General features: G+C 32.6%; 2 protein-coding genes across 2 annotated transcripts in view; one reads left to right on the top strand and one right to left on the bottom strand.

Annotated features, from left to right (window-relative positions):
* Nucleotides 1-6,595, top strand: part of LOC143069676 (protein jagged-2-like) — a 62,570-nt gene extending 55,975 nt beyond the window's left edge. Inside the window, exon 22 of the mRNA XM_076244430.1 lies at nt 1,584-6,595. Coding sequence (XP_076100545.1) covers nt 1,584-2,038 — 455 coding nt within the window. The 3' untranslated portion in view covers nt 2,039-6,595. The remainder of the gene's footprint in view (nt 1-1,583) is intronic.
* A 2,004-nt stretch (nt 6,596-8,599) lies between these two features.
* Nucleotides 8,600-23,870, bottom strand: LOC143066866 (uncharacterized). The gene is made up of 4 exons (XM_076239677.1): nt 23,760-23,870; nt 19,805-19,809; nt 14,630-14,772; nt 8,600-8,741 (listed from the first exon to the last, which is right to left on the bottom strand). Exons 1-4 carry the CDS (start codon nt 23,868-23,870, stop codon nt 8,629-8,631), a joined length of 372 nt encoding a protein of 123 aa, XP_076095792.1. The 3' UTR covers nt 8,600-8,628.
* Nucleotides 23,871-24,156: the final 286 nt, after the last annotated feature.

Below are 24,156 nucleotides of genomic sequence, written 5' to 3'. Positions count from 1 at the left end.
ATATGAGCTCCATGTTTTGTGAACGTCTTTCTTAACTGTCGTATTAGACTGACCAGTGCATTTCGCGCATGGCACTTTAAATGTATTTTAGCGCGAAAATTAACTTACATTTAGCTGGATTTATTGCCGTCGTAGTTCCATCTTGTCGCCTTCGTACTTTTATTCGATGGCAACACGACTGGATTACGAGGTCTTCACGAAGTCGTGTTGCCATCGTAAGACCGTCGGGTAGCTTCGTGATTCATTCGTGTAGACATCGTAATGTCAAAACTGCCCGATGGAAACGATGGAAACACGAATGCAATACGATGTTCAAAGATGCATTCCCGGTGACATTACGATGGTGATGATGGTGATACGAACTCAATACGAACCCTCAACATCGGACGCACCTTCGGGGATTTTTTAACATGTTAAAAAATTTAGAACCCTTCCCGAAGTTGTCCCCGAAGGCTAGAAAAGGTGGCCGATGGTTCTACGATGGTTAAAGATGGCACTACGAATAGCCCGATCTGGATACGATTAGTCCCGATTTTGAAAATTTCCATAATCGTGTTGCAATCGGCGTAAAAATCGGGACAGTGTGACGCGGGCATAAAGATTTTTCCTTTTAAACTTTTTGAAATACAGTACTTATTAATCAAAGACATTCATTGTGTACTAAACTTGCAAGTCCCTCTATTAGTTTTATAATGTAATGTTATGTTTTTAGTCATGATCATGATTATTGTTTAAATAAAAAAAAAAGTGATATGAAAATCATAATTAACTGACAATAATTAAAGAATAACTCTTTTAACATGATGTATCAGTTATTTTATTTTCAACTGAATTATTTAAGATTTTCATTTAAATTTGAAAAATATTCCTTTTTTAAAGCAGCCATTTTGTTTTGGTCAACTATAATATTCATGTGTGCAACATTTTAGCAACTGCTCATATGAGCAATCTAATAAAATGCACATGTGAAACAAAAGCTCATATGAGCAGTTGCACGTGAGGTTTTTAACATGCAAATTAGGTTAGTTTCATATGTGCAATTTTTTTGCTCACCTAATTTGCATGTTAAAAAACTCGTGTGCAATCATGTTAGTTTCTAACGTGAGCATCTTATGTGCAACTTATGTGCAACATGTTAGCACTTTTTGGTAAGGGGTGATATACATTTAGCTGTTGGTTAAACTTTTTTGCTGTTTCAGTATCTGAAATGCATCGTATCCCTTTACCACGACAACTCATTTTACTTGTGGGTGTGGTTGCATATTTAATCAAGCGAATATTGGAATGATTTAAATGAAATATAAAGTTTTAATTCCAAATGCACAAGACTATGTTTTTGGACTCAAACCGTTAGACGAAATAAACGCAGATGATTTTGGTAGTAGAGACAAGGTTCTAATGGCTTGAATGCTCTCAAACGTTTTATATTTTTGGCTTTCAATAATTTTAGGGAACCAGATAGAGGTTATTTTACAATAACACAAATAACACATTTAACTGTTAAAAATTCTAACAATGATAACCTTTTTTAAACTTACATATTTGTACTCGTAATCAAGATGCATTTACATTTTATCTTTCAGAATCAGTTTACCTCATTCCAGTAATTTGTTCAGCGATTGGTGTTCTTGGCATAGTGATCATTGCTCTATTAGTTGTGTTTCATGTACGACAAAAGAGACGATTTGAAAGATCAAATGCACATGCTGAGTATATTGAACAAAGAACAAACAATGAAAACGAAGAAAATTTAAGACGATATAAGAATCCATTATTCTCAGAAACTAATAAAGGTGCTGAACACAAAAAAACGAAGTTGGAGAAAGAGTTAGATAAAATTGAAAAAAGTCCCATGCAAATCATATCAAAGTCCGATTCCATTAACGAATCATCAACAGTGTCTCCTCCAAAAACAAAGGTCAAAGACATTAACATAGAACTTTCAAAATCAAGGGCGAAAGCGGCGGAAAGACAAAAGGAGCTAATTGAAATTTCAAAGACAGTGGGAGTTGATATGGAAAGCGAAGTCATGGTTTAGTTTTGTACTCTGTATACATGTTTTAAGGTCTTGGAGTTATGTTGGCCTTGCTTCGATTTTGATTTTAGTTTTAAAAGAAGAAATGAATGAATTGTGTTTTATATTTGTTGTAAAATGAGAGTGTATGATACACTTGATACTATGGACTCATTATTGTACCTTAGATATTTGATAGACTAGGCATGAATGACATGCTCAAGGCATGCATTTAAGTTTTATAATTACAAATGTATTTCATTTTATCTCCTTTTCCTTAACATTCTTGCATACGAGATCGTCAACTACTGCTAATACAAGGTTCATACTTTAGTTGATGATGTTTGCGATACTGATTTAGTTCTGGAACTTATCGTAAATAAATTACACATCTCAATCGACAATTTATTTGTGACCCTTTTTAAAACAAAATGTGAAATGAACTATTTCTTTTTACCATCAAACATGAGATTATTAACTCAATTTTGTACTTGACATACATGTACTATTACCAATCGAACAAATAACTGTATTACTTGTGGGTATTTGTTGAGAAATAATATTCATACCCAAGAAAATCGTGCTATTAATTGCCACTATTATATATTTTCGTGTGATTTTTCCAAATAAAGAAAGCATTTCAATAATAATGAAAAGAATTGTCACAAGACTTCTGAAGTGTAGGACTGTTAATGTTAAAAATAATGACAATAAGAATGGTGTCTGTTGTTATTAAATTGCAGCTATGCTATATCTAGAGTATTTGAACGTTTTTCTGTAGAAGTCTGTAGAGGTCATACCGCTGCTTGTTAAAAATATAGATAACAATATGGTTGTCATTTTATCCATTAATGTTGTGGTAAAATCACGTTTTTCATGATTGGAATAAATTTAATCTCCCAATGCATGACCATGCAACGTTTTTAAGTATTTTAATCAATAGCAGAGAAATTCCAGGAAGTTATTTAGAGTTTAATGATAAAATTGAATACAAAACACTTAATAATATAACATTTAAAAAAATAGGTTGTAACTTTTTACATTATAATAAAATCAACTGTTATTGTACATCCAATTTATTTTTAGAAATTTTTTGAAAGATTACAACTTTTTTCAGGATGTACCTAGGATTTTGCTTTTCTTGTTCACAGTCTTTGTGATGACGTTATTTATAATTCAATCAAAATGAGTAAAGAGTAGTTATATAGCAGTTTGACAAACACCAATTTTAATCATTGAGAAGCTTAATATTCATTTTACAACACAATGTAATTAAAACGTTTAGCTGACTTTACAGAGTTATCTCCTTGTAGTGTTGGGTACCACCTTAAGGTATCCCTCAAAACATATGATTTGATCCTAATGTCTTAACAATACAATTGAGACATATACAAACCAAGTTTCCTATTCTTCTTTGCACTAAAAGAACTATAGTATAGTTTAAAGATTTGAATGAAAGCTTTCTTTTAATTTTGATGAATGACAACATTGTCCTGTCTTATTATATATGATTTGTCATAATAGTGGGATTTTTTTCATAAACATTGACATATAGCTTTCTTTAACAAATTGACCTTCCACTTAAATAAAATCTTAATTGTAATAAATTCTAACTTTCATTTTTTATTTTTACAACTTCAATCAGATAAGATTTGCTGGACTGATTGTGTGGGACTCAATTGGTCGAAAAAACGTTTTTAGGTGTATAATTCACCCATTAATAAGTTGTAACTACCCTTAAACGTATACCTTAACAACAAAAAATATTTAAAAGAAATATATCAATTGTTACAAATTCCAATAAAATTTTCATTTATATGCTCAATAGTTTTATTTTACCAATACAAAATATGTTCCATCCAATTATAAAAAGGCAGCATGTATAAATATTCATATATTACAATCATTTTTACTTGATCTATATTTATTGAACAAAATCATCATATCAGAACATCATCATTCTATAAATTAGAATAATTAAATAATCAAATAAAGAATCAATTAGAGCGACAGTAGCTTAATACGGTCCCACCGGTGATCGTATTATTAAAATTATGGATTTAAAACTTCAACCGTATATGGGTATTTGATTATTTCTTAAGCTATTAGAAAACTATTTGATAAAAATAGTACCAATGTTTTCCATTTAATTAAAAAAAAAATGCCACTATTTATGTATACAAATGGGCGGTTACTGACTTAAGGATTAGAAGGGGTTTCATTCGGAGAAAAAAAAAGATGTATACCCCGATATGTGAGGCAATTTTTGGCTGTTTTTATGCAAAGATATCATTTTTTTTTATCAAAGGTGTCAGAACGACTTCTGCGCCCACACCTGGCTTTGAATTCGAAACTAATCTCAGTTTATACTGGCATTTGCATAATCCATTTGAATTTCATTTGCATTGTAGTCCTATCAACTTGGATAAGGTTAAGTATTGTGAAAACCTATGATAAGTTAGATTGTCGATAAAGTTAGGGAAAAAAAGAACCATCTTAGAATGTGCTCTCATTATATGATAATTCCTGTCGACTAAAAAGCAACATCCATTATTATCAGTCTTTTTTTAATCTAAATTAACTTTTTTCAGAAAAACACAAATCTGGCTAAATGTGAAAATCTATTATGATACCCTACAAATAAGGTACAATTTTGTCTGATAAATACCTTTTGTGGTTTGAATTTTCATACTTTTGAAAGGCGATTTAATTTTTTATAGATGACAATTTGTATTTATCTATTTTTTTTTAATTAAAGTTGATAATGTATTTTAAATGGAGATGATGCTACGAGCTATCTGCATTAATTAGCAAGTAAAATTTGCGACGTAGAAGGTTGCGTATCATAAGGCTTTTTATAAGGATCAGGCTTATCAACAATACAACAGATTTTCATACAGAGGCGCACATGTATCCAAACAAAAAAATTTAAAGCTTTATGTTACTTTTTTATAAAGGTGTATGACAAAATTGTATATTGTCAATATTGTTGTAGTAGCATGACAATCGTGAAAGTTTACAATTGGACAGGATTAAAGACAAGTGGTTATTTTCTGCATAAGATTCACTTACAAATACACAAACTACACATGTTTTCCAAGCATCTATCATTTAATGTTTAGTAATGTATTTTCTTTATTTGTTATGATTACAATTAAATAAATGATACTGTTGTATTAAAATCATGTGATTCGTACAACCATATTAGCCCTAAAATACATTTTTCATCTTTGTAAATAAAACTGTCATAAGAATTTATGTGCATAAATATGCTATTACTGTTTGTATATTTTTATATTTGGTTGTGTATTGCAATTTGGAATTGTCGTGAAGTATAATTGTAACCTTGCATCATCATATATCCATTGACATAACACTAATATGACGAAATTACCTGGTGAAGAACCTTGACAATTTTTATATATTCACTCGAAAACAAGTCTTGCGATCGATCGTGTGTATTTTTGAAGACTTTTAGTATGTTAAGCCATACCTGTATTCTGGTAATTTTTTTTCGGCTTGTTGTTTCATTGACCAAATTTTCTTGTAGTTGTGTTTAAGAATATTTTTATGATCGTATTGATTGGGAAAAAAATTAAGTTATGATGTTTCGTTAAACGTTAAAGGTATTGGAATATGTGAAAAACTCAACTAATAATTTCAATATAAAAGCTCAGATGCTTAAAAATTTGTTTCATTTAACATATTAGGGATAAAGTGGACAGTTCTTCCAATATTTGATCAATACCTAAAATTGTGTACGGCAAACTCGCGTTTCGTCTTCAAACACCCATCAGTGACATTCGAATAAAAAAATATAAAGGCCAAATAAAAAAACGAAGTTGAAGAGCATCGAGGCCTCAAAAATCCAAAAGGTTTTTCCAAACACATCTTGCACACTCCTGGGATATAAAATCGTAACCACTTGATTTATAACTATTACCATATCAATGATAAAAGTCTTTTCATAGGCGATCTACATATTTCATTTCTTGTTCTACGTAAGTCGGAGTGCTTCCGATTTCACTATAAACAAGAGGCTCTCAAGAGCCTGAATCGCTCACCTGGTAAACAATGCCTTATTGAACATATTGAACCATGCCAGGCAAACATGTACAGCTAACAATTCTTCAATATTACAAATATATATGACTTACTGTTTATAAATAAAGAAAATGAGACCAAAACACAAACACTTAAAACTTAGCAATGGACTGTGAAAATGAGGTCAAGTTCAAATAAAACCTGCGTAACCGACATATAGATCATAAAATATTTTCATACACCAAATATAGTTGACCTAATGCATAAATTATTAAAAAAATAGACCAAAACTAAAAAAGTTAACTTTGACCACTGAATTATGAAAATGAGGTCAAGGTTAGATGACACCTGTCAGCTAGACATGTACACCTTACAATCATTCTATATTCTATTTAAAGTAAGGGCGGCCATGTTTTTTGACGGATCAAAAATCGAAGCACACACTTTGTGCAGGATAATCTAAGGAACTATCATGCTAAGTTTCATCCAAATCCATTCAGTAGTTTCAGAGGAGAAGATTTTTTAAAGTTAGCAAATATGATGAACAAATTGTGAAAAATTGTCATTAAAGGACATTTACCCCTTAAGGGGTCAATTGACAATTTTGGTCATATTAACCTATTTGTAGATCTTACTTTGCTGATCATTTTTGCTGTTTACAGTTTATCTTCATCTATAATAATATTCAAGATAATGACCAAAAACTGCAAAATTTCCTTAAAATTACCAATTAAGTGGCAGCAACCCAACAATGGTTTGTTTGATTCATCTGAAAATTTCTGGGCTGATAGATCTTGACCAAATGAACATTTTTACCCCATGTCAGATTTGCTCTAAATTCTTCCGTTTTTGAGATATAAGCCAAAAACTGCATTTGACCCCTATGTTCTATTTTAAGTAACGGCGGCCATGTTTTTTGACGGATCAAAAATCGAAGCAGACACTTTGTGCAGGATAATCTAAGGAACAATCATTTTAAGTTTCATTCAAATCCATTCAGTAGTTTCAGAGGAGAAGATGTTTGAAAAATTGTTAACGACGACAGACGACGACGACGACGGACGCCAAGTGATGAGAAAAGCTCACATGGCCTTTTAGGCCAGGTGAGCTAAAAATTAATTCAAATATCATTTTACTTAATGAATTATTATCTAGTATACAATTACAGTAATTATTTGATTTTGTAATATTTTTTATTCAGTTTCGTAAAGTGTTATGTCGAGTATTGTTATATTTAAGCATTATCTATTGTGTTATACTGAATATATTTCTTTTATTTTGTTCCATAAAGATACTTATTTGTCATTAAACAAATCATGATATTTTTACACTTATTTTTTTTAAGGAAAAATGCACATGATAAGTTTGTTAAGTCTATATCTTGTTATCTGCAACCACATGACCCTCGTCTCTTTCTGAAAACAAAAATAATTAGGAAACCCCGCTTTTCAGATCACTCTTTGTCCTAAATTCAGAGTAATGTGGGTGACCCGTATTCCGACTGTTTTGATTGGCATTTTACCATTAATACTGTCGAAAAACAAGACAAATTAGTTAGGTCCGAATCAATAGGCGACTAGTCGATCGAGACAAAGTTCAGTACGATAAGTGAAAAGTAAAATCGCAAAAATACTGAACTCCAAGGAAAATTCAAAACGGAAAGTCCCTATTTAAATGTCAAAATCAAAAGCTCAAACACATCAAACGAATGGATATTAACAACTGTCATATTCCTGACTTTTGGTAAAGTTATTTTCTTATGTAGAAAATGGTGGATTAAACCTGGTTTTAAAGCTATCTAAACCTCTGACTTGTATGACAGTCGCATCAAATTCCATTATATTGACAACGATGTATGAACAAAACAAACACAATAGGTAAAAATGTAACAAATAGCGGTACAACAGCAACAAGAACGCCACCAATAACGGGGGATGATCACAGGTGCTCCCTTAACCATTACCTGTACTTAGATTTTTTTTTTAAATCTCCAGAGGAAAACAAATGTACTGATCGTCAAAAAACTATTCTTCATATGTAAAAGATCGTCGTCGGAAATGAAATGATTGTTTTTAGTAGCTAGGTTTAACGTGGAAATCTCTGAAGTGATGTAAAGTATTTCATCAATATAGAAATTCTTCATCTTTAACAATATAAATGGCCGAATGAGAGGTATTATGGTCGTAATAACGTGTACGTTAAAAAAGTTTGACAATCTCGGTGGAACTAAGATCTGCAATTGCTCATCATTCATTTTATCAATAGTACCTCAGTATGTTTATGAAATATTTGCTTCCAACGTTGACTTATACAAAATAGTCATGACCTAAATATTCTATAGGTAAGCTCGTGACAAATTTAAAAATAAAACTGTCATAACGATGAATTTGTCATGGTCGCATATACTATAAAAAAAAACAACATCAGTCCAAAAGAAAACTCGAAGAGGAAAACCAGACAAACGTATTCGGAAATAGGAACATAACTTGGTGGAAATTTCCTCTACTGATTAGGTCAGCACATGCAATATAATATACAGACTAAAACTAAACAATTGTTTAATTTTGAATTTATTTGATTGCTGAATGTACATTATAGAGTGTTCTACCGGTTTTAGAAGCTACAACATGACTCGAAATTACCACAACTGCACAAAATATGGCTGGCCATGAAGGACATAAAACTGAAATAGAAAACAAATCTTAATATACTATAAGAATTAATCATGTTTGTAACATTAACGTTGAATATGTATGTACGACCGCATTTTACTATTGGAGATTGAGTAAAAGAAGACAACATCTCACCAAAGAAAGGAAAACTGGCAATCTGGTAATTAAGATGGAACACATCTGGTTAAGAAGAATATTAAACTGTCGACTTATCTGACCTCGCTCTCTTTGTATGTATGTTCCAATATTTACACGTATGGAACATAGGTAGGTTACTACTTTTGTCACTTTTTATAAATTACATTTTAACAAATTTTAATTGTGTCAATTTCACCAAATCTATTTTCTATCTCCTGGTGTTTTTAAAATAAATTGTTAACACTTTTCGAAGAATCTTTATCCTTTATAACATTTTTAAAACAAGAATGTGTCCCCAGTACACAGATGCCCTACTCGCACTATCATTTTCTATGTTGAGTTTCTAATTTTCAAACTCTAATTTGGTATTAAAATTAGTAAGATCATATTATAGGGAACATGTGTACAAGTTTCAAGTTGATTGGACTTCAACTTCATCAAAAACTACCTCGACCAAACACTTTAACCTGAAGCGGGACGAACGGACGAACAGACGAACGGACCCACAGACCAGACTTCTTTATAAAGATATCTTTTAAAAACATACTTTATAAGATATCTTATTAATTAATAGAGATATCTTATGAACTTATAGAGATATCTTATAAACTAATAGAGATATCTTATTTACTTTCAAATTAAATAAGATATCTTATAAAAATTAAAGATATCTTAATACTTAATAAGATATCTTGTTAAATAAATAAGATATCTTCAAATTTGAATAAATATAAAAACGGCGTGCCATACTACTCTAGTCTATATTTAAAATTGAAGCCAGTGAAGTGGTGAAGGGATAAATGTTCTGATCACATTTCAAACATTTCAACAAACAAAAAAACTATTGAATATTTTATCAGCTGACATATCTATTTTTATTTCATCTAATGTCAGTCATACCAACTGACCAACTGACAAAATCAGCGTAAACCGTGTATTCGTGAATTCTATGTCATTCACCTGCTATCATTTTGGATATGGACGATTCTCTGTATTATAGGGGATGTTTACATTTTGAGTCGTATGATAAGTGTTTGTTGAACGATTCCATTTAACATTGTATTTTAGGGGTTGTTTATATTTTGGGTTGTATAATAAAAGTATGTTTGGTGTTTCTTAATGAAAACAGCTCAATTTTATGATACTTAATTATACAGAAACATGACACAGTTTATTTACACTCGAGTGTGTCTAAATGACCTACATTACAGTCATAAAAATCGTATATCCCAATTTTACTCATGGCATTTACGTGGGAATTCTGCAAATACCATACTGCCATATCGAATTTACCAATTACAAAACAAATTTAAACATGTACATGTATAATCACAGAACTTCGAATTCGAGCGATGACGGTGTAAAGATATGACAAACTCGACTATCACAGTAGAATCAAAAAATAGAAAGGTACACCCCAACCCCTATCCTTATTTTTATCTAGAAAAGGACGAGGAGGGGGTAAGGCCGTTCTACGTTGACGAATTTCATTCATATTCACATTGATAAATTACATGCGAGTATGTGTCAATACGGGGAGGGGGTAAGGTCATCCTACGTTGACGAATTTCATTCATATTCACATTGATAAATTACATGCGAGTATACGTCAATACGGGGAGTGGGGTAAGGTCGTTCTACGTTGACGAATTTCATGCATAATCACATTGATAAATTACATGCGAGTATACGACAATAGAGGGAGGGGTAAGGTCGTTCTACGTTGACAAATTTCATTCATATTCACATTGATAAATTAAATGCGAGTATACGTTAATGAGGACCCAATGACAAAGAAAACAAAACCGTTACGACATATAGGACATATAGAGGGCAACAATCAGTCTTCAACGATGGACAAAATAAAGAGGTAAAGCTAACTGTTTGAGAGTATTACAATTTTGACTTCGTTAGATATTTTTCAACAAATTTTTATTTGTTATAAAAATATTGACCTAGAACTGTCTATATCTCTCTCAGACAATCAAAGTTTCAGTTGGTATACAAGTATAAATCATTTCGGTCCCAATTTGCAGTGTGGACATTTGTTTTGGACATTTCCATATAATGCAGCATGTCAGACCAAATATCTTGGAGTTTGGATCTTTGCATATGGCCATAAACCTTACGTCAATTCGAGAAGCTAAAAATTGGACGTCAATTAGAGAGGCCAAAAAATTGATGTTGATTGACCCCGAACAAAAATGTATAGATGTACCAATTCAATTCAATAGTCTGTTCTCAGATGCCTGAGATACACTTCAATATTTATTGTTCATTGAAAATATAATGAATATATGTGGAATCATCTTTTAGAAAAGTTGTTCTTATGGCAATGACCTCCCCTCCCCCCCCCCCCCCACAAACACACCTTTTATAAGTTACATCGTTTTACCCTTATTTTAAAGCAGCAAAATATCCCTCATTTTTTAAGGGGGTACTTTTCATGTCGGGACAGTTTTCCTCATATTTGAAGGCTGCATAGTTGCCTGTAATTGCTATGTTATTTGAACCTCTGTGGATAGTTGTCTCATCATGCTCAATGGAAATCGTATCAAATATTAGGCCAATAAAAATATATGTCTGGCTACGGTTACACGACCCACCCCACCCTATTTTGAGTGTCGACCCTAAGTTATTTTATCCGCCATAAAGCAAAAAATAAACTGAACTCATGTCAAAAGTAAAGACAATGTCGACAGCCCGTATTTCAATAAGTCCCTTGACTTAAAACAGACATACATATTTTTTATTGGCCTTTTTTTATAATTTTTATATGTATCCACCCTAAAGAAAAGTTGTTCGGAATGAAATGAATCCCCTCCAGATCCCCCTTAAGAGGTTGAAAAGGCTTTATTTATTTCTTACCTTCTTTAGAATTTTGTTTTTTTTTTGGGTGGGGGGGATGGTTTGAACCTGTTGTTAATAAGTTGTAAATCCGGCCATTACTTTTTCTCAATTTAATTGTAGCGTATTTAACAGGTCTGGACTGTTTTCTTTCTTTTTTTGAAGGCTATATAGTTGCCTATATTTACTTTCTTAATTGAACCTCTGTGGATAGTCGTTTCATTGGCAATCATACCACATATACTTTGTTCAATATGGATTGCAGACCTGAAAAAGATGTTCAAAGTTGAATATGCTGCAAACTTCAAATAGCCTACTACAAGTTAAAAATTACTTATTTACTATGAAACAATTGATCAGAATTGAACTATACATGTATACATTTATAATTGATTTCATCCCAGTCCTCATGTACATGTACCATAACTATAGCTATATTAATAAACAGAACACATGCAAATACTTATAGTTTTGATGCCATGAAAGTTTGTTTTGATAAATCTCTGATCTTGATATCAATATATGAACATGTTGGGCTCTTCTACAGCATAATATACAGTATAAGGTTTTCTCATTTGTATAGGCCTGTTTACAGGATGTACATTGTATAATTGAATACTGTTGTTAGTCTGTCTGTCCGTCCTTTGTAAACATGTCAGACATTAACTTTAAAAGGCTTAAATAAAATTACATAAATCTAAGGTGAATTGTTTATATCTATCGACGCTTATCTCCCTTTCTTTCTTTTTTACTAATTTTAGAATTTATGTCTGAGTCCTAAAAAAAGGGGGGATATTCCAGTTTTAAAATTTTAACTCAAAAATGCTTTCATCAGTTCTCATGAAACATTGGTGAATTGTTGATATGTGGTGATGTAAGCTGCTGCCTTTAGATAGAATCTTACAAGTTTTACATTTCCAAGTCATGGTGGTTTTATATATTAAAAAGGGTGAATTTTCAAGTTTCTGATAATGTTATCAACAATTTTCATTAAACTTTGGTGCATTGTGTATATCTATTGATGTAAACTCCCTGTTTGATTTTCATAAATTTCTAATATGACATTGAGAAGTAATTGAACTTTATTCTTAGTACATGTACATGTGACAAGCCTATCATCATGTTCATGCGCTCATGGCCGAGCTGGTTATTGAAAGTAGAATGCCTATGGATGACTTTTAATTTCTTGCATCCATTTTATTTGAATTTTAAGGAATAGTTGTTATTTATGTAAACAAATCCCACATTGCTGTACAATATATAACATGTACAATAATCAGACATCAACCCAAGCCAACCTGGATGTAATTAAAAGACATCTAGAGGTCAATACACAGTTTTAAACAAAAGACAAAATAATGAAAAATATAGAACAGCTTTGAGAAGAATTATTATGATATATATTAGCAATACTTATTATATATCGTTTAAAATTTAGGTCCCACCTGTTATTTTAAAACTGGTATTTCGTTGCGGCTAGTCTATCAGAGGGATAAATTTCATCGATATGGAATCGTATTTTATCATGAAGTCAGATTTGAACATGGACTTGATATATGAAGGTGGAGCACAGCCAGAATGTCAGTTTTAGTCTTATATATGTTTGTCAATTTTACTCTTATATATGTTTACATATATTATTGATTCAGTGGTGATGGTAAATAGAAACTCACAAGTCTAAGATAAAATTTTATAGTTTTGAATGTTTCTTCATTAGTTAAATAAAATTAGGTGGATATATGTTCTTATTTCCAACAGAGGGGCACTCAACTTATATCAATTTGTGCATTAGTGATTGATAGTTGATAGATACTGAATGCTTTTACCACAAATTTATGAAAGTTTTAACCGGTATTTATACTTAAAATACAATAATAAAATTCATGTTTTTCACTTCAGGACTTCTGATCAAACCATGTATACGTAGTATGGCATGTTATTGAGATATGGTTTTGGTCGATGGATGTTTATGAAGGACTTGTATATATATGTAGTACAAAGTATATCACTGGATTGAGCTCTTTGTCCAAGTGTATTATTAAAGTGCTTTGCTTTGATCTCAGTTCATTGTTATGCAATTCATTCATTGGGAAATAAAGATTTGACAGACAACTCTCTTCATGTACAAGTAATTATCAAAGTTGTATCCATTTTATGTACAATGTAAGTAATAGGGAGATAATAGCATTTTATTTAGATTTGAATCAAACATTTTGTCCATTAGCAAATTTATTTAAAAAAACTTAAATTTACCAAACAACGCTACTCTAGCTACTAGCAATATGACCCCTGATTGTTATGTTACACTTTATTTTATACATCTATACTGCCTACATGACACCTTAGTCCTGAGTGTAAATGGTCATCCAGTATGCTAAAAAAAATGTGTAAGGCCTATTTGTCCTAATTGAATTCTAAAACTATATTTCATTGTACATGTTTAACATTTATCATTCATTTGTTTATTTCTTATTTTTTTGTGAATATATCCAAAATCAAAGATGTGGAACATATTTTATCATAATCATTTTGCAATTAATGCAATTAGTGTCTCTTCCATGCCGGTTTTGAACATAAAAAAGTAAATATTAAATAAACAACTCTCCTAATGCTCAGGTTGGTTGTCATATTGTGCAACACAGTTAATAATATAGAACCCTATGGGAAAAACATAGAACTTCTTTTGTCATACAAAACACTGTCAAACATCCAAACATACTATCCACACGGACGTGTGTCCACACTTGTATTATTGATAAATATATATTTTCTTAGAGGAAAACAAATATCATTCCCTCATTAAAGCTAAATGAATGAGATGAAATGGTAATTGATATCTACAGAATTTGTACAATATGAGAGAGACCTTACATAGAAAATGCATAACCTTAAATAATTTTTGAAATACACTTACCACGGAAAGCTTGAACATTTGATGCACAGACAAAAATTGCTGACAACCATACATACATTTCACTATAACCCCATAATACAGCAGGTATCACCAAGATTTTACCAAAATTGGACAATAAAATGCCACTTACAATTTCATATAATCTACAAAAGAACAATATATTTTAGGTTTTTTTGTGAAAAGAGTAAAATATACATTTTTATTTCATTTCAATTATTATATAATGAGTTTTGTTTTATGTTTAAATCTCTTTCTTTTTGCTCATGGTTTTGATTGTCCGCTAAATTAATCTCTTGTCGTGAAGCTTCCAATTATGTCCACTGCATAATTAGCACCAAAACATAATATTCTCTTTAAAATGAAAATAAATACGAATTGTAGTGTAAACTTTTATTAATAGATAATGAAAAATAAGCTCAGTTGAACCACTGTATCATGATAGAGAATGCATTGACAAACAAACCCGCCATATTCTTTATGTAGTTGACAGCGTCAAAGTCATTTAATTGTTTCTAAATATGAGTAAGATATGAACAAGAAAGGTTATTATTAAACAGACCATACTGGTGATATTATATGTACATTCGGCAATCCTCGGTAGAAACCGCTACTCTCCTTCTATCCGGAATCGGCCGAGTTGAGACGAATTATCATATGTAGAGATCACAATAAAACTGTTATACAAACGTATTTAACTACATCTTTGAGTGTACTGACAGATGATAGACCCTGCCGGCAATTCTTTTTATATATTGAAGCATTCGATTCACTATCATGTAGTAGCATGTATATTCATAGTCATAAGCAGTTTCCCATCTTTGTGAATAAAATCATCATGGATACCAGCTCTTGAATAAATTGAAGTGTCAACAAAATCCTTCAAGGAAGATTCAGGAATAGACAAGTAGAGTGATTTTTATATACCCCCTCCCCCAAAAACAACACCGACATACAACAAAATGTGTTTAAAGGATTTATAATACATACTTTGTTTGTCTGAGGAAGGCCTTTTCTAATGCCCGCGTCACACTGTCCCGATTTATATATACGATGGACACCCGAAAGCGAAAATTGTAAGTTCGTACGAAGTTGGTTCCGATCTCGTTAAAATACCAAAAAGTGACCGAAGCAAGTACGATGAATAACGATGTCTATACGATGGTGCCGAAATTATATACGATAGCAAAAGATGGACATACGAAGGTTAACCGAAGACGGGTATTTAAGCTTCATATCTCAGCCGAAGCCTATACGATGGATCACGAAGGCTACACGATGGCTTACGAAGGCTACACGATGGATTATGATGATGCGCGATGGCCATACGATGTCTAAAAGACGTCGTGTACAGCTTACTTTTTTTATGATACGAACAGAATTTCTACAACATATCGTTTCTGTACAAGTCTGCCATGCATGTCGGGAAATCGATCTTTTTTTTTCTAATTCTTATAAAACTTAGTTTATTATCCCCTCGCCTACTACATGTAAGTTGCGTGTAAATAAAATTGTTATGGACACTCTAGAACCAAAATGCTCAAAACTTTGTATGGTGTTACTCATTAAGAATATCTTAAGCGCTATTGACTTCAAAGTTCAAAGGTCAAGGCCACAGTGGCAGTTGTAATACAAGGCAGTATCACCATTGTGGACACTCTAAAACCAATATGCTTCAAAAGATTTTAACCACATTTGGTATATTATTCCTCCTTGTAATGATCTGACATTTTTTACGTTCAAGGCCAAAGGTCAAGGTCATGCAGATGGACTTGTTTTTGCTCCTTGAAATAGCATAATGCACAGGAAATTGGTTGCTCATTTTTTACCTGCTGGTTCTAAAGACAATATTAAAGATATTTCCAGTTACTGAATGTTTTGGTTGATTTCTAAAAAATAGTTTATGTATCAAATATGCATATTCAATTTACCATTTTCTGCATGTTTCATATACAAATATAGTGTCCATATTTGTCCCCAATATGTTACATACGAGGGGATGCCACGCTCGGCATTGCCTTGTTTGAACTGTAAAATGTGTGCTAGTCTGAAAAATCACCCATAATTATGCCCATGTTTACTGATCGGTCTTAAAGGTAAGTTAATGGGTTCGTTGGTCACTTTTATTCAAAAAGAGCTCTTTCCAGGAGAATATCATAATAATATAGACAAAAGGAAGGATGTGGGGAAAGCAACAAATGCGGCAAAATATGACGTATAGAAAACAAAAATGGTTATGGAGTAAACATTCGTGTGACAACAACTCATACGATAGATAAAAAATCAGAATAATGAAGAAAAAGTTGGTTTCCCTATATACATTTTTGTACGTGTACCTGCAGTGTTGATGTACGAGGCGCGTTTAAGATTTTCATTATGTTACTTGATATGAAAAATTGACAAGAAATAATATTTTATTTGTAAAAGTAAATCCTGAGCCTGTAATAGCTGCTATTCTTGTTCCATTCGAATTAATAGAAACAACGCTGTCGCCTTTCTTGTTCTCATAGAATCAGATGATATGAGCTCCATGTTTTGTGAACGTCTTTCTTAACTGTCGTATTAGACTGACCAGTGCATTTCGCGCATGGCACTTTAAATGTATTTTAGCGCGAAAATTAACTTACATTTAGCTGGATTTATTGCCGTCGTAGTTCCATCTTGTCGCCTTCGTACTTTTATTCGATGGCAACACGACTGGATTACGAGGTCTTCACGAAGTCGTGTTGCCATCGTAAGACCGTCGGGTAGCTTCGTGATTCATTCGTGTAGACATCGTAATGTCAAAACTGCCCGATGGAAACGATGGAAACACGAATGCAATACGATGTTCAAAGATGCATTCCCGGTGACATTACGATGGTGATGATGGTGATACGAACTCAATACGAACCCTCAACATCGGACGCACCTTCGGGGATTTTTTAACATGTTAAAAAATTTAGAACCCTTCCCGAAGTTGTCCCCGAAGGCTAGAAAAGGTGGCCGATGGTTCTACGATGGTTAAAGATGGCACTACGAATAGCCCGATCTGGATACGATTAGTCCCGATTTTGAAAATTTCCATAATCGTGTTGCAATCGGCGTAAAAATCGGGACAGTGTGACGCGGGCATTACTAAAGATGATAAATATTGTCAATATAACAACTAAACACACAAGTAATTCTGAAAAAAAAACAACCAAAAAAAAACGTACACTATAATTATGGTACATAAAACACGTTTCAGGAATAAGTAAAATTTTGAAAAGATAAAATATCTATTAAATATTCAGAGGATGTGAAACAATACTGAGTACTTAAACAGAACAGTCAATTAATTCGCGAGAATAATAATTTATTAACTTTGTATTTGCATTCAGGTATCACAGATCAAATTTATTCGTTCATAGTGTGTTTATTTACGTTTTTTGATTGAGTTAAGCCTTCCAATTGATATTTTATCGTGTGTTTTTCTATGTTGTGATGTTATACTATTGTTTCAGAAAAAAAGGGAGAAGGTTTAGTACCATTAAAACGTTTAATCCCGCTGCAGATGTTTGCATCTGTCCTAAGTCAGGAATCTGATGTACAGTAGTTGTCGTTTGTTTATGTAATTTAAACGTGTTTCTCGTTTCTCGTTTTTATATAGATTACACCGTTGGTTTTCCCGTTTGAATGGTTTTACACTAGTAATTTTGGGGCCCTTTATAGCTTGTTGTTCGGTGTGAGCCAAGGCTCCGTGTTGAAGGTCGTAAATTGACCTATAATGGTTTATTTTTATCAATTGTTTTTTGGATGGAGAGTTGTCTCATTGGCACTCACACCACATCTTCCTATATCTATAAACATGATAAATGAAAACCATTATTTTATATATCTCTATAATTATCTAGGTTCATTTCGTGAAGAGTTGAAATTTAAGTGCATACTATCAATAAATAAGTTAGGTCATGCACTTCCTTATATTGATAAGCAGTATGACACGATTTTGATTTTGAACAAGAAGGTAACCAGAGAACAATGTTGACATTTTCACTGCTAGTGCTAGTATTTCTGAAAAATGAAATTCACGCGGAACCATTCGATAATGAAATTGTAACACTTCGAAATGATGTCTCACGCCTTGTGAATGAAAACAAAATAATGAAGGCATAGCTGTCCGATTTTCAAAGGATGAAATCGAAAATGCTTGAATTTGAGAGGAATTTAAAGGGATTGAACCAAACTCAAACTAATATCTTAGACGATATAGAGGAGTTTCGTTCAACACGTAAGTATATTTAAGAAATAATTCATAAAAACCATAGATTGTTGGAAATTTACACATGGCCTGGGCGTTCCATGAATTATTTCGATTCTAATAGGACAAACACGGTCATTAAAATACTGAAGCGAGGGTTGGTTTGGTGTGTGTGTGGCTGATCTTTTTTACTCCCTAATAGATCAAATATCTTAATAAATCCTTAGTTTGCATAGGAAATTTACACATGGCCTGGGCCGTGATATTCGTTTATTTTATCCCTCGCAAACGCTCAGGATAAAATTCGAATATCACGGCCCAGACCATGTATAAATTTCCAACAATCTATGGCTTCCTTGAATTATTTCTTAATTAATTAACTTCGATGAAAAAATGTTTCTTATAAGATGGATGAATTTCTTTTAGAATATGGGAGTTGCATAGTTTTAAACAATTTTTTTTTGAAATTTCACCTATAATGTTTGTTTGTGTTGCTCACACATTGTTGTCAAAATAATAAAAATATATGCGATGAGAGACAAAGGATACCAAAGGGACTTTTAAACATGTGAAAATTTTAGCTTGCTAAAAACCAAGGTTGTATCATTCATTTTCTTCATGTCAGGAATGTAACATGTGTTTACCGTTCGTTTGATGTGTTTAAGCTTTTGATTTTGCATTGGTTAATAGACGTTCCTTTCGGTAGTCTTGCTAGTTTACCCTTTATCCATTATTCATTCAAACAAAAGGTTATCGTTACACATGATCCCGATTTTTTCATCATAAAAACAAATTTATTTTACAGAAAAAAGACAAAGTAGCAGCAGTGAAGTGATCGCCTTCCATGCGTATCTTGCGAACTCTATTTCTTCATTGGGGTATCACCATCCAATAACGTTTAAAACAGAAATGACAGATAAAGGAAGTGCCTATAACCACTACACAGGTACATTTACTGTACCTGAAACAGGGATATATGTATTTACATGGACACTTGTTGTCAAACTTACACTTTGCGCAACCGAACTTGTATTGAATAATTCTATTATTGGAGAATCATATCCGAACTCTGAGCATGATGCAGACAATGCGTCAGCAACAGAAATTGTCATCAGAGAAGCTGAAGTTGGGGATGCTGTGTTTGTTCGAGCTAAAAGTGGTTGTTCGTCCATAAGAAGCGACACAGTAACGAGATCTAGTTTCAGTGGCTGGAAACTATAATAGTTGATAAAGATTAAAGTCAGTTATATTTATCTGCTGTACATTGTTTACAATTGTTATATGCCCTTGATCATTTTGCATTTAGGTTTCAGAGGAGTTATACGGTTCAACATACAAAAATATTGAAATTTTAAGGTCTAATATATAAAAACCAAAATTATCAGAAAGTATCGTAAATTTATCTGTAAACAGGAACCCAAAACAGCTATGGAAAAATACGCATTTCGATTATCACTTTTCCCTTCTCACGAATGTGATCTACCGATTTCAACTTTATTACCGGGTTTGTACTAACATGAGCACACGATGGGTGCCACATGTGAAGCAGATTCTGCTTACCCTTCAGGACCACCGGAGATCACCCCCAGTTTTTGGTGGTGTTGCCCAGTCTTTTTTTTAGTTTTCTAGGTTGTGTATTCTATACTATATAAGACCTGTTGGTGACCTTCTGCTGTTGTTTTTTGTTTGGGCGGGTTGTTGTCTCTTTGACACATTCCCCATTTCCATTCTCAATTTTATTGTTTGTCTGCCTGCCTTTTTTTGTTATCCTAGGCGTTGTCAGTTTGTTTTCGACTTATGAGTTTGAATTTTCCTCTGAAATCTTTCGCCCGTCTTTTAAGCTGAACTACTTAACAAGTAATTACAAACTAAACATGAAATAAATGGGGAATGTGTCCATGGGACGCAAACGATGCCCCCGCTTGCATAATAACATTAACGGTGCCCATTTTCCTGCACCAGATGCGCATTTCGACAATACATGTCTCTTCAGTGATGCTCGTGACCAAAATATTTGAAATCCAAATCTTATATAAAAGATGAAGAGCTATAATCCAAAAAGTCCAAAAAGTATAGCCAAATCCGTGAAAGGAATCAGAGCTATACATATACAGTTATAAAAGGACATAACTACCTTGAAATTCAGCAAGCGGCAAAACTCTAGAACGGTAAAAAAAACGAACTGGATCTGTTTTTTGTGTTAATAAGCATTTTGAATATGCTTCACAAAAGGCAAATTAAGTTGAAAAAAAAACAAAAAAGAAAAAATCAGCGATTATTTTCATTTGCAAAGGGGTGCAGAACGGTTAAGGTGGCGCCATCTAAATTCGAACTTGCTCTGTATTTTGTAGTGATTAGCTTTGTGTATTAATTTCATAAGATTTGGTTAAGGCAAACTAAAGTAAGAGAACCAAACCAACTTTGGGACGTACGTACGGACGTTCATACGGACAAGTGTACAACTTAATGCAAAATAAAGCGGGGTCATCAAAAGCAAATATCAATAGACACTGAACCATGACTGAAAATTCGTGATGAAATTCAGACATGTACCGTATTGACTATATATCAAATATCATTGAACTATAATAAGTGTTTCCCTCTGAACTGACTCAATCACTGTCAAAATTAAATAAAATCATCTAATTCGGAAGAGAGATCATTGTCACCACCTCTATTAGTCCATTAAATACACACTCACGCAGGATGATATAACGATTAGAAGACTGTTAAGTCGGCTATATTCTCTTACAGACCACATGCTGATCTCTAAATTTCTGATTTATTGGGTTAGTGTTCCTTAGATAAATATCCATAATCTCCTTTTATTCACCTACATTAACTTATCTTCTAGTCTCGGCGAACTTGTATTGAAATCAAAGATACCAACCACACCGAAACATACTTCCTCGTTTCTTCTTGTTCATCGAAACCAATCATTTCATCATGTACGGTCAGAAAGAAGGCCAAGTTGGATTCCTTGCGATGGAATAGAGCATTGTTACACACTGCCTCATTTCTGTACAGTGAAGAAAGTTCACATAAAGGACTATTAAAAAAACTCATGTAAGAGTCTGTCTCGAACCTATTATAAAAGTGAAGTGAAACAGGGAATGTAACAGAGACCACAATCTTTTTGTCTCGCTACAGAACCCATACGTACCCTCCAAAGAGATGTTGCAAGGGTTCTTTTACATGCAACAATCACGACACTTTTGTATACGAGTCATTAAAAGGGAAAGTTGCTTTAAAATACATATATAAGTAAGCAATGAATGTGGTTTTTAAATTTGATAGATGCTTCATGTGCTTTTGTGTTAAATATTTGTTTGAGGTTTCAATAGTTAAAGTCTTTAATTTTGATTTGTTCAGCAATCAAACACATGATTTCATGAATACGAAGCGAGCGTTCTACCACTATACAACAAAGATGAGCCAGACATTCAGAATAATCTAACAGCCCAGTAACCAGTACTTCGGTACTGGCATGAAAATACGGATTTTTTTTTGTGTTATTAAAATTTACTGTTACAAAATGATAGAAATTATTATAAATTAAGGAATGTATCTCCCTCATGCAAAGCTCTGATTCCTTCCACGGATTTGGCTATACTTTTTGAACCTTTTGGATTATAGCTCTTCATCTTTTATATAAGCTTTGGTTTTCAAATATTTTGGCCACGAGCATCACTGAAGAGACATGTATTGTCGAAATGCGCATCTGGTGCAAGAAAATTGGAACCGTTAATTTTATTACTACCACGAGGTCGATGCCTCTGCTGGTGGACTATTAGTCCCCGAGGGTATCACCAGCCCGGTAGCCAGTACTTCGGTATTGGCATGAAAAAACGATTTTTTTTTTGTGTTATTAAAATTTGCTGTTACAAAATGATAGAAATTATTATAAATTAAGGAATGTATCTCCCTCATGAAAAGCTCTGATTCCTTCCACGGATTTGGCTATACTTTTTGGACCTTTTGGATTATAGCTCTTCATCTTTTAAATAAGCTTTGGTTTTCAAATATTTTGGCCCCGAGCATCCTTGAAGAGACATGTATTGTCGAATTGCGCATCTGGTGCAAGAAAATTGGAACTGTTAATTTTATTAAATATTTGTCAATATGACCCATTTAAACGTTTAAAGTATATAGTTTTTTTTAAGAAAAAATAGATTAAGTTAAATCAACAACACAAGCAGACAAAAATAACATGATCATTTAAACGTTTAAAGTATATAGTTTTTTTAAGAAAAAATAGATTAAGTTAAATCAACAACACAAGCAAACAAAAATAACATGATCATTTGCTTCAAATTGAAATGTGTCCTTCTAATATATCATCTGGAATATCTATTTAAGCTTAAACTGCTATGATCAGAGATTCAATAATGAAGTGTCAGGTGTTGTTTAGTAAAAAATTGAAAACAACACTTTTAATCATTTCTTGCGTCCGAAACTCTTTTCTGGATTTACCTCCATCAGGAACGATCAAAGCCAAACATTTGAAATCCGAAGATGTATAAGTACCAAACCCGTTAAAGAGCTATATGTCAAAAGTACCTCAAATTAACAGCCAAAGTCATCTAAATCCAACTCTGCCTGAGGGAGTTGAAACCTTAGCTTCTTGATAATTTCAAAATTTATAAACGGGAAAATTTAGTAAAGTTTGTTAAATCATGTCAATACCGAAGCACTGACTACTGAGTTGATGATATCCACGGGGACTGATAGTCCACCAGCAGAGGTATTGATCCAGTGATGTAAAAAAAATGAAAACAATACGTTTAATAATTTCTTGCGTCCGAAGCCCTTTTTTGGATTAACCTTAATCAGCAACGCTCAAAGCCAAACTTTTGAAATCCGAAGATCTATAAGTACCGAAACTGTTGAAGAGCTATATGTCAAACTTACCTGGGTGAAGTTATTGCTGAGAACATGCTGAAATGCTTCTCTCTTCAACAGTAAAGCATCAAGACAGATAATAACTGGGTCAAACTTTATATATTTGTATAATAATTCCATTTTCACTTTCAATAAATACGTAATTTTGGCATGGAGATGAGTGGATTACTTTATCTGATCTTCCCCTTGGGAAGATTTGGTTCATTGCCACAATTAAGCTATCAATTTATGTCCTTTTTGGTATGCTAAGATCGCTGACTTTTGTATGAGTTTTTTTGTCTAGATTATCACTAAAGAGACGTTTATTGTCGAAATACGCCGCTGGTGCTGTGGAATAAGTACTTTTAATGTTATTTATACGATAACACATGACTAATAAAGGAGGTTAAAAATTATGAAGGAATAC

This window comes from Mytilus galloprovincialis, chromosome 3, assembly GCF_965363235.1.
Source record: "Mytilus galloprovincialis chromosome 3, xbMytGall1.hap1.1, whole genome shotgun sequence".
Lineage (NCBI taxonomy): Eukaryota > Metazoa > Mollusca > Bivalvia > Mytilida > Mytilidae > Mytilus > Mytilus galloprovincialis.
The sequence above is the reverse complement of the archived record's forward strand: the minus strand, read 5'-3'. Positions and strand labels throughout refer to the sequence as shown.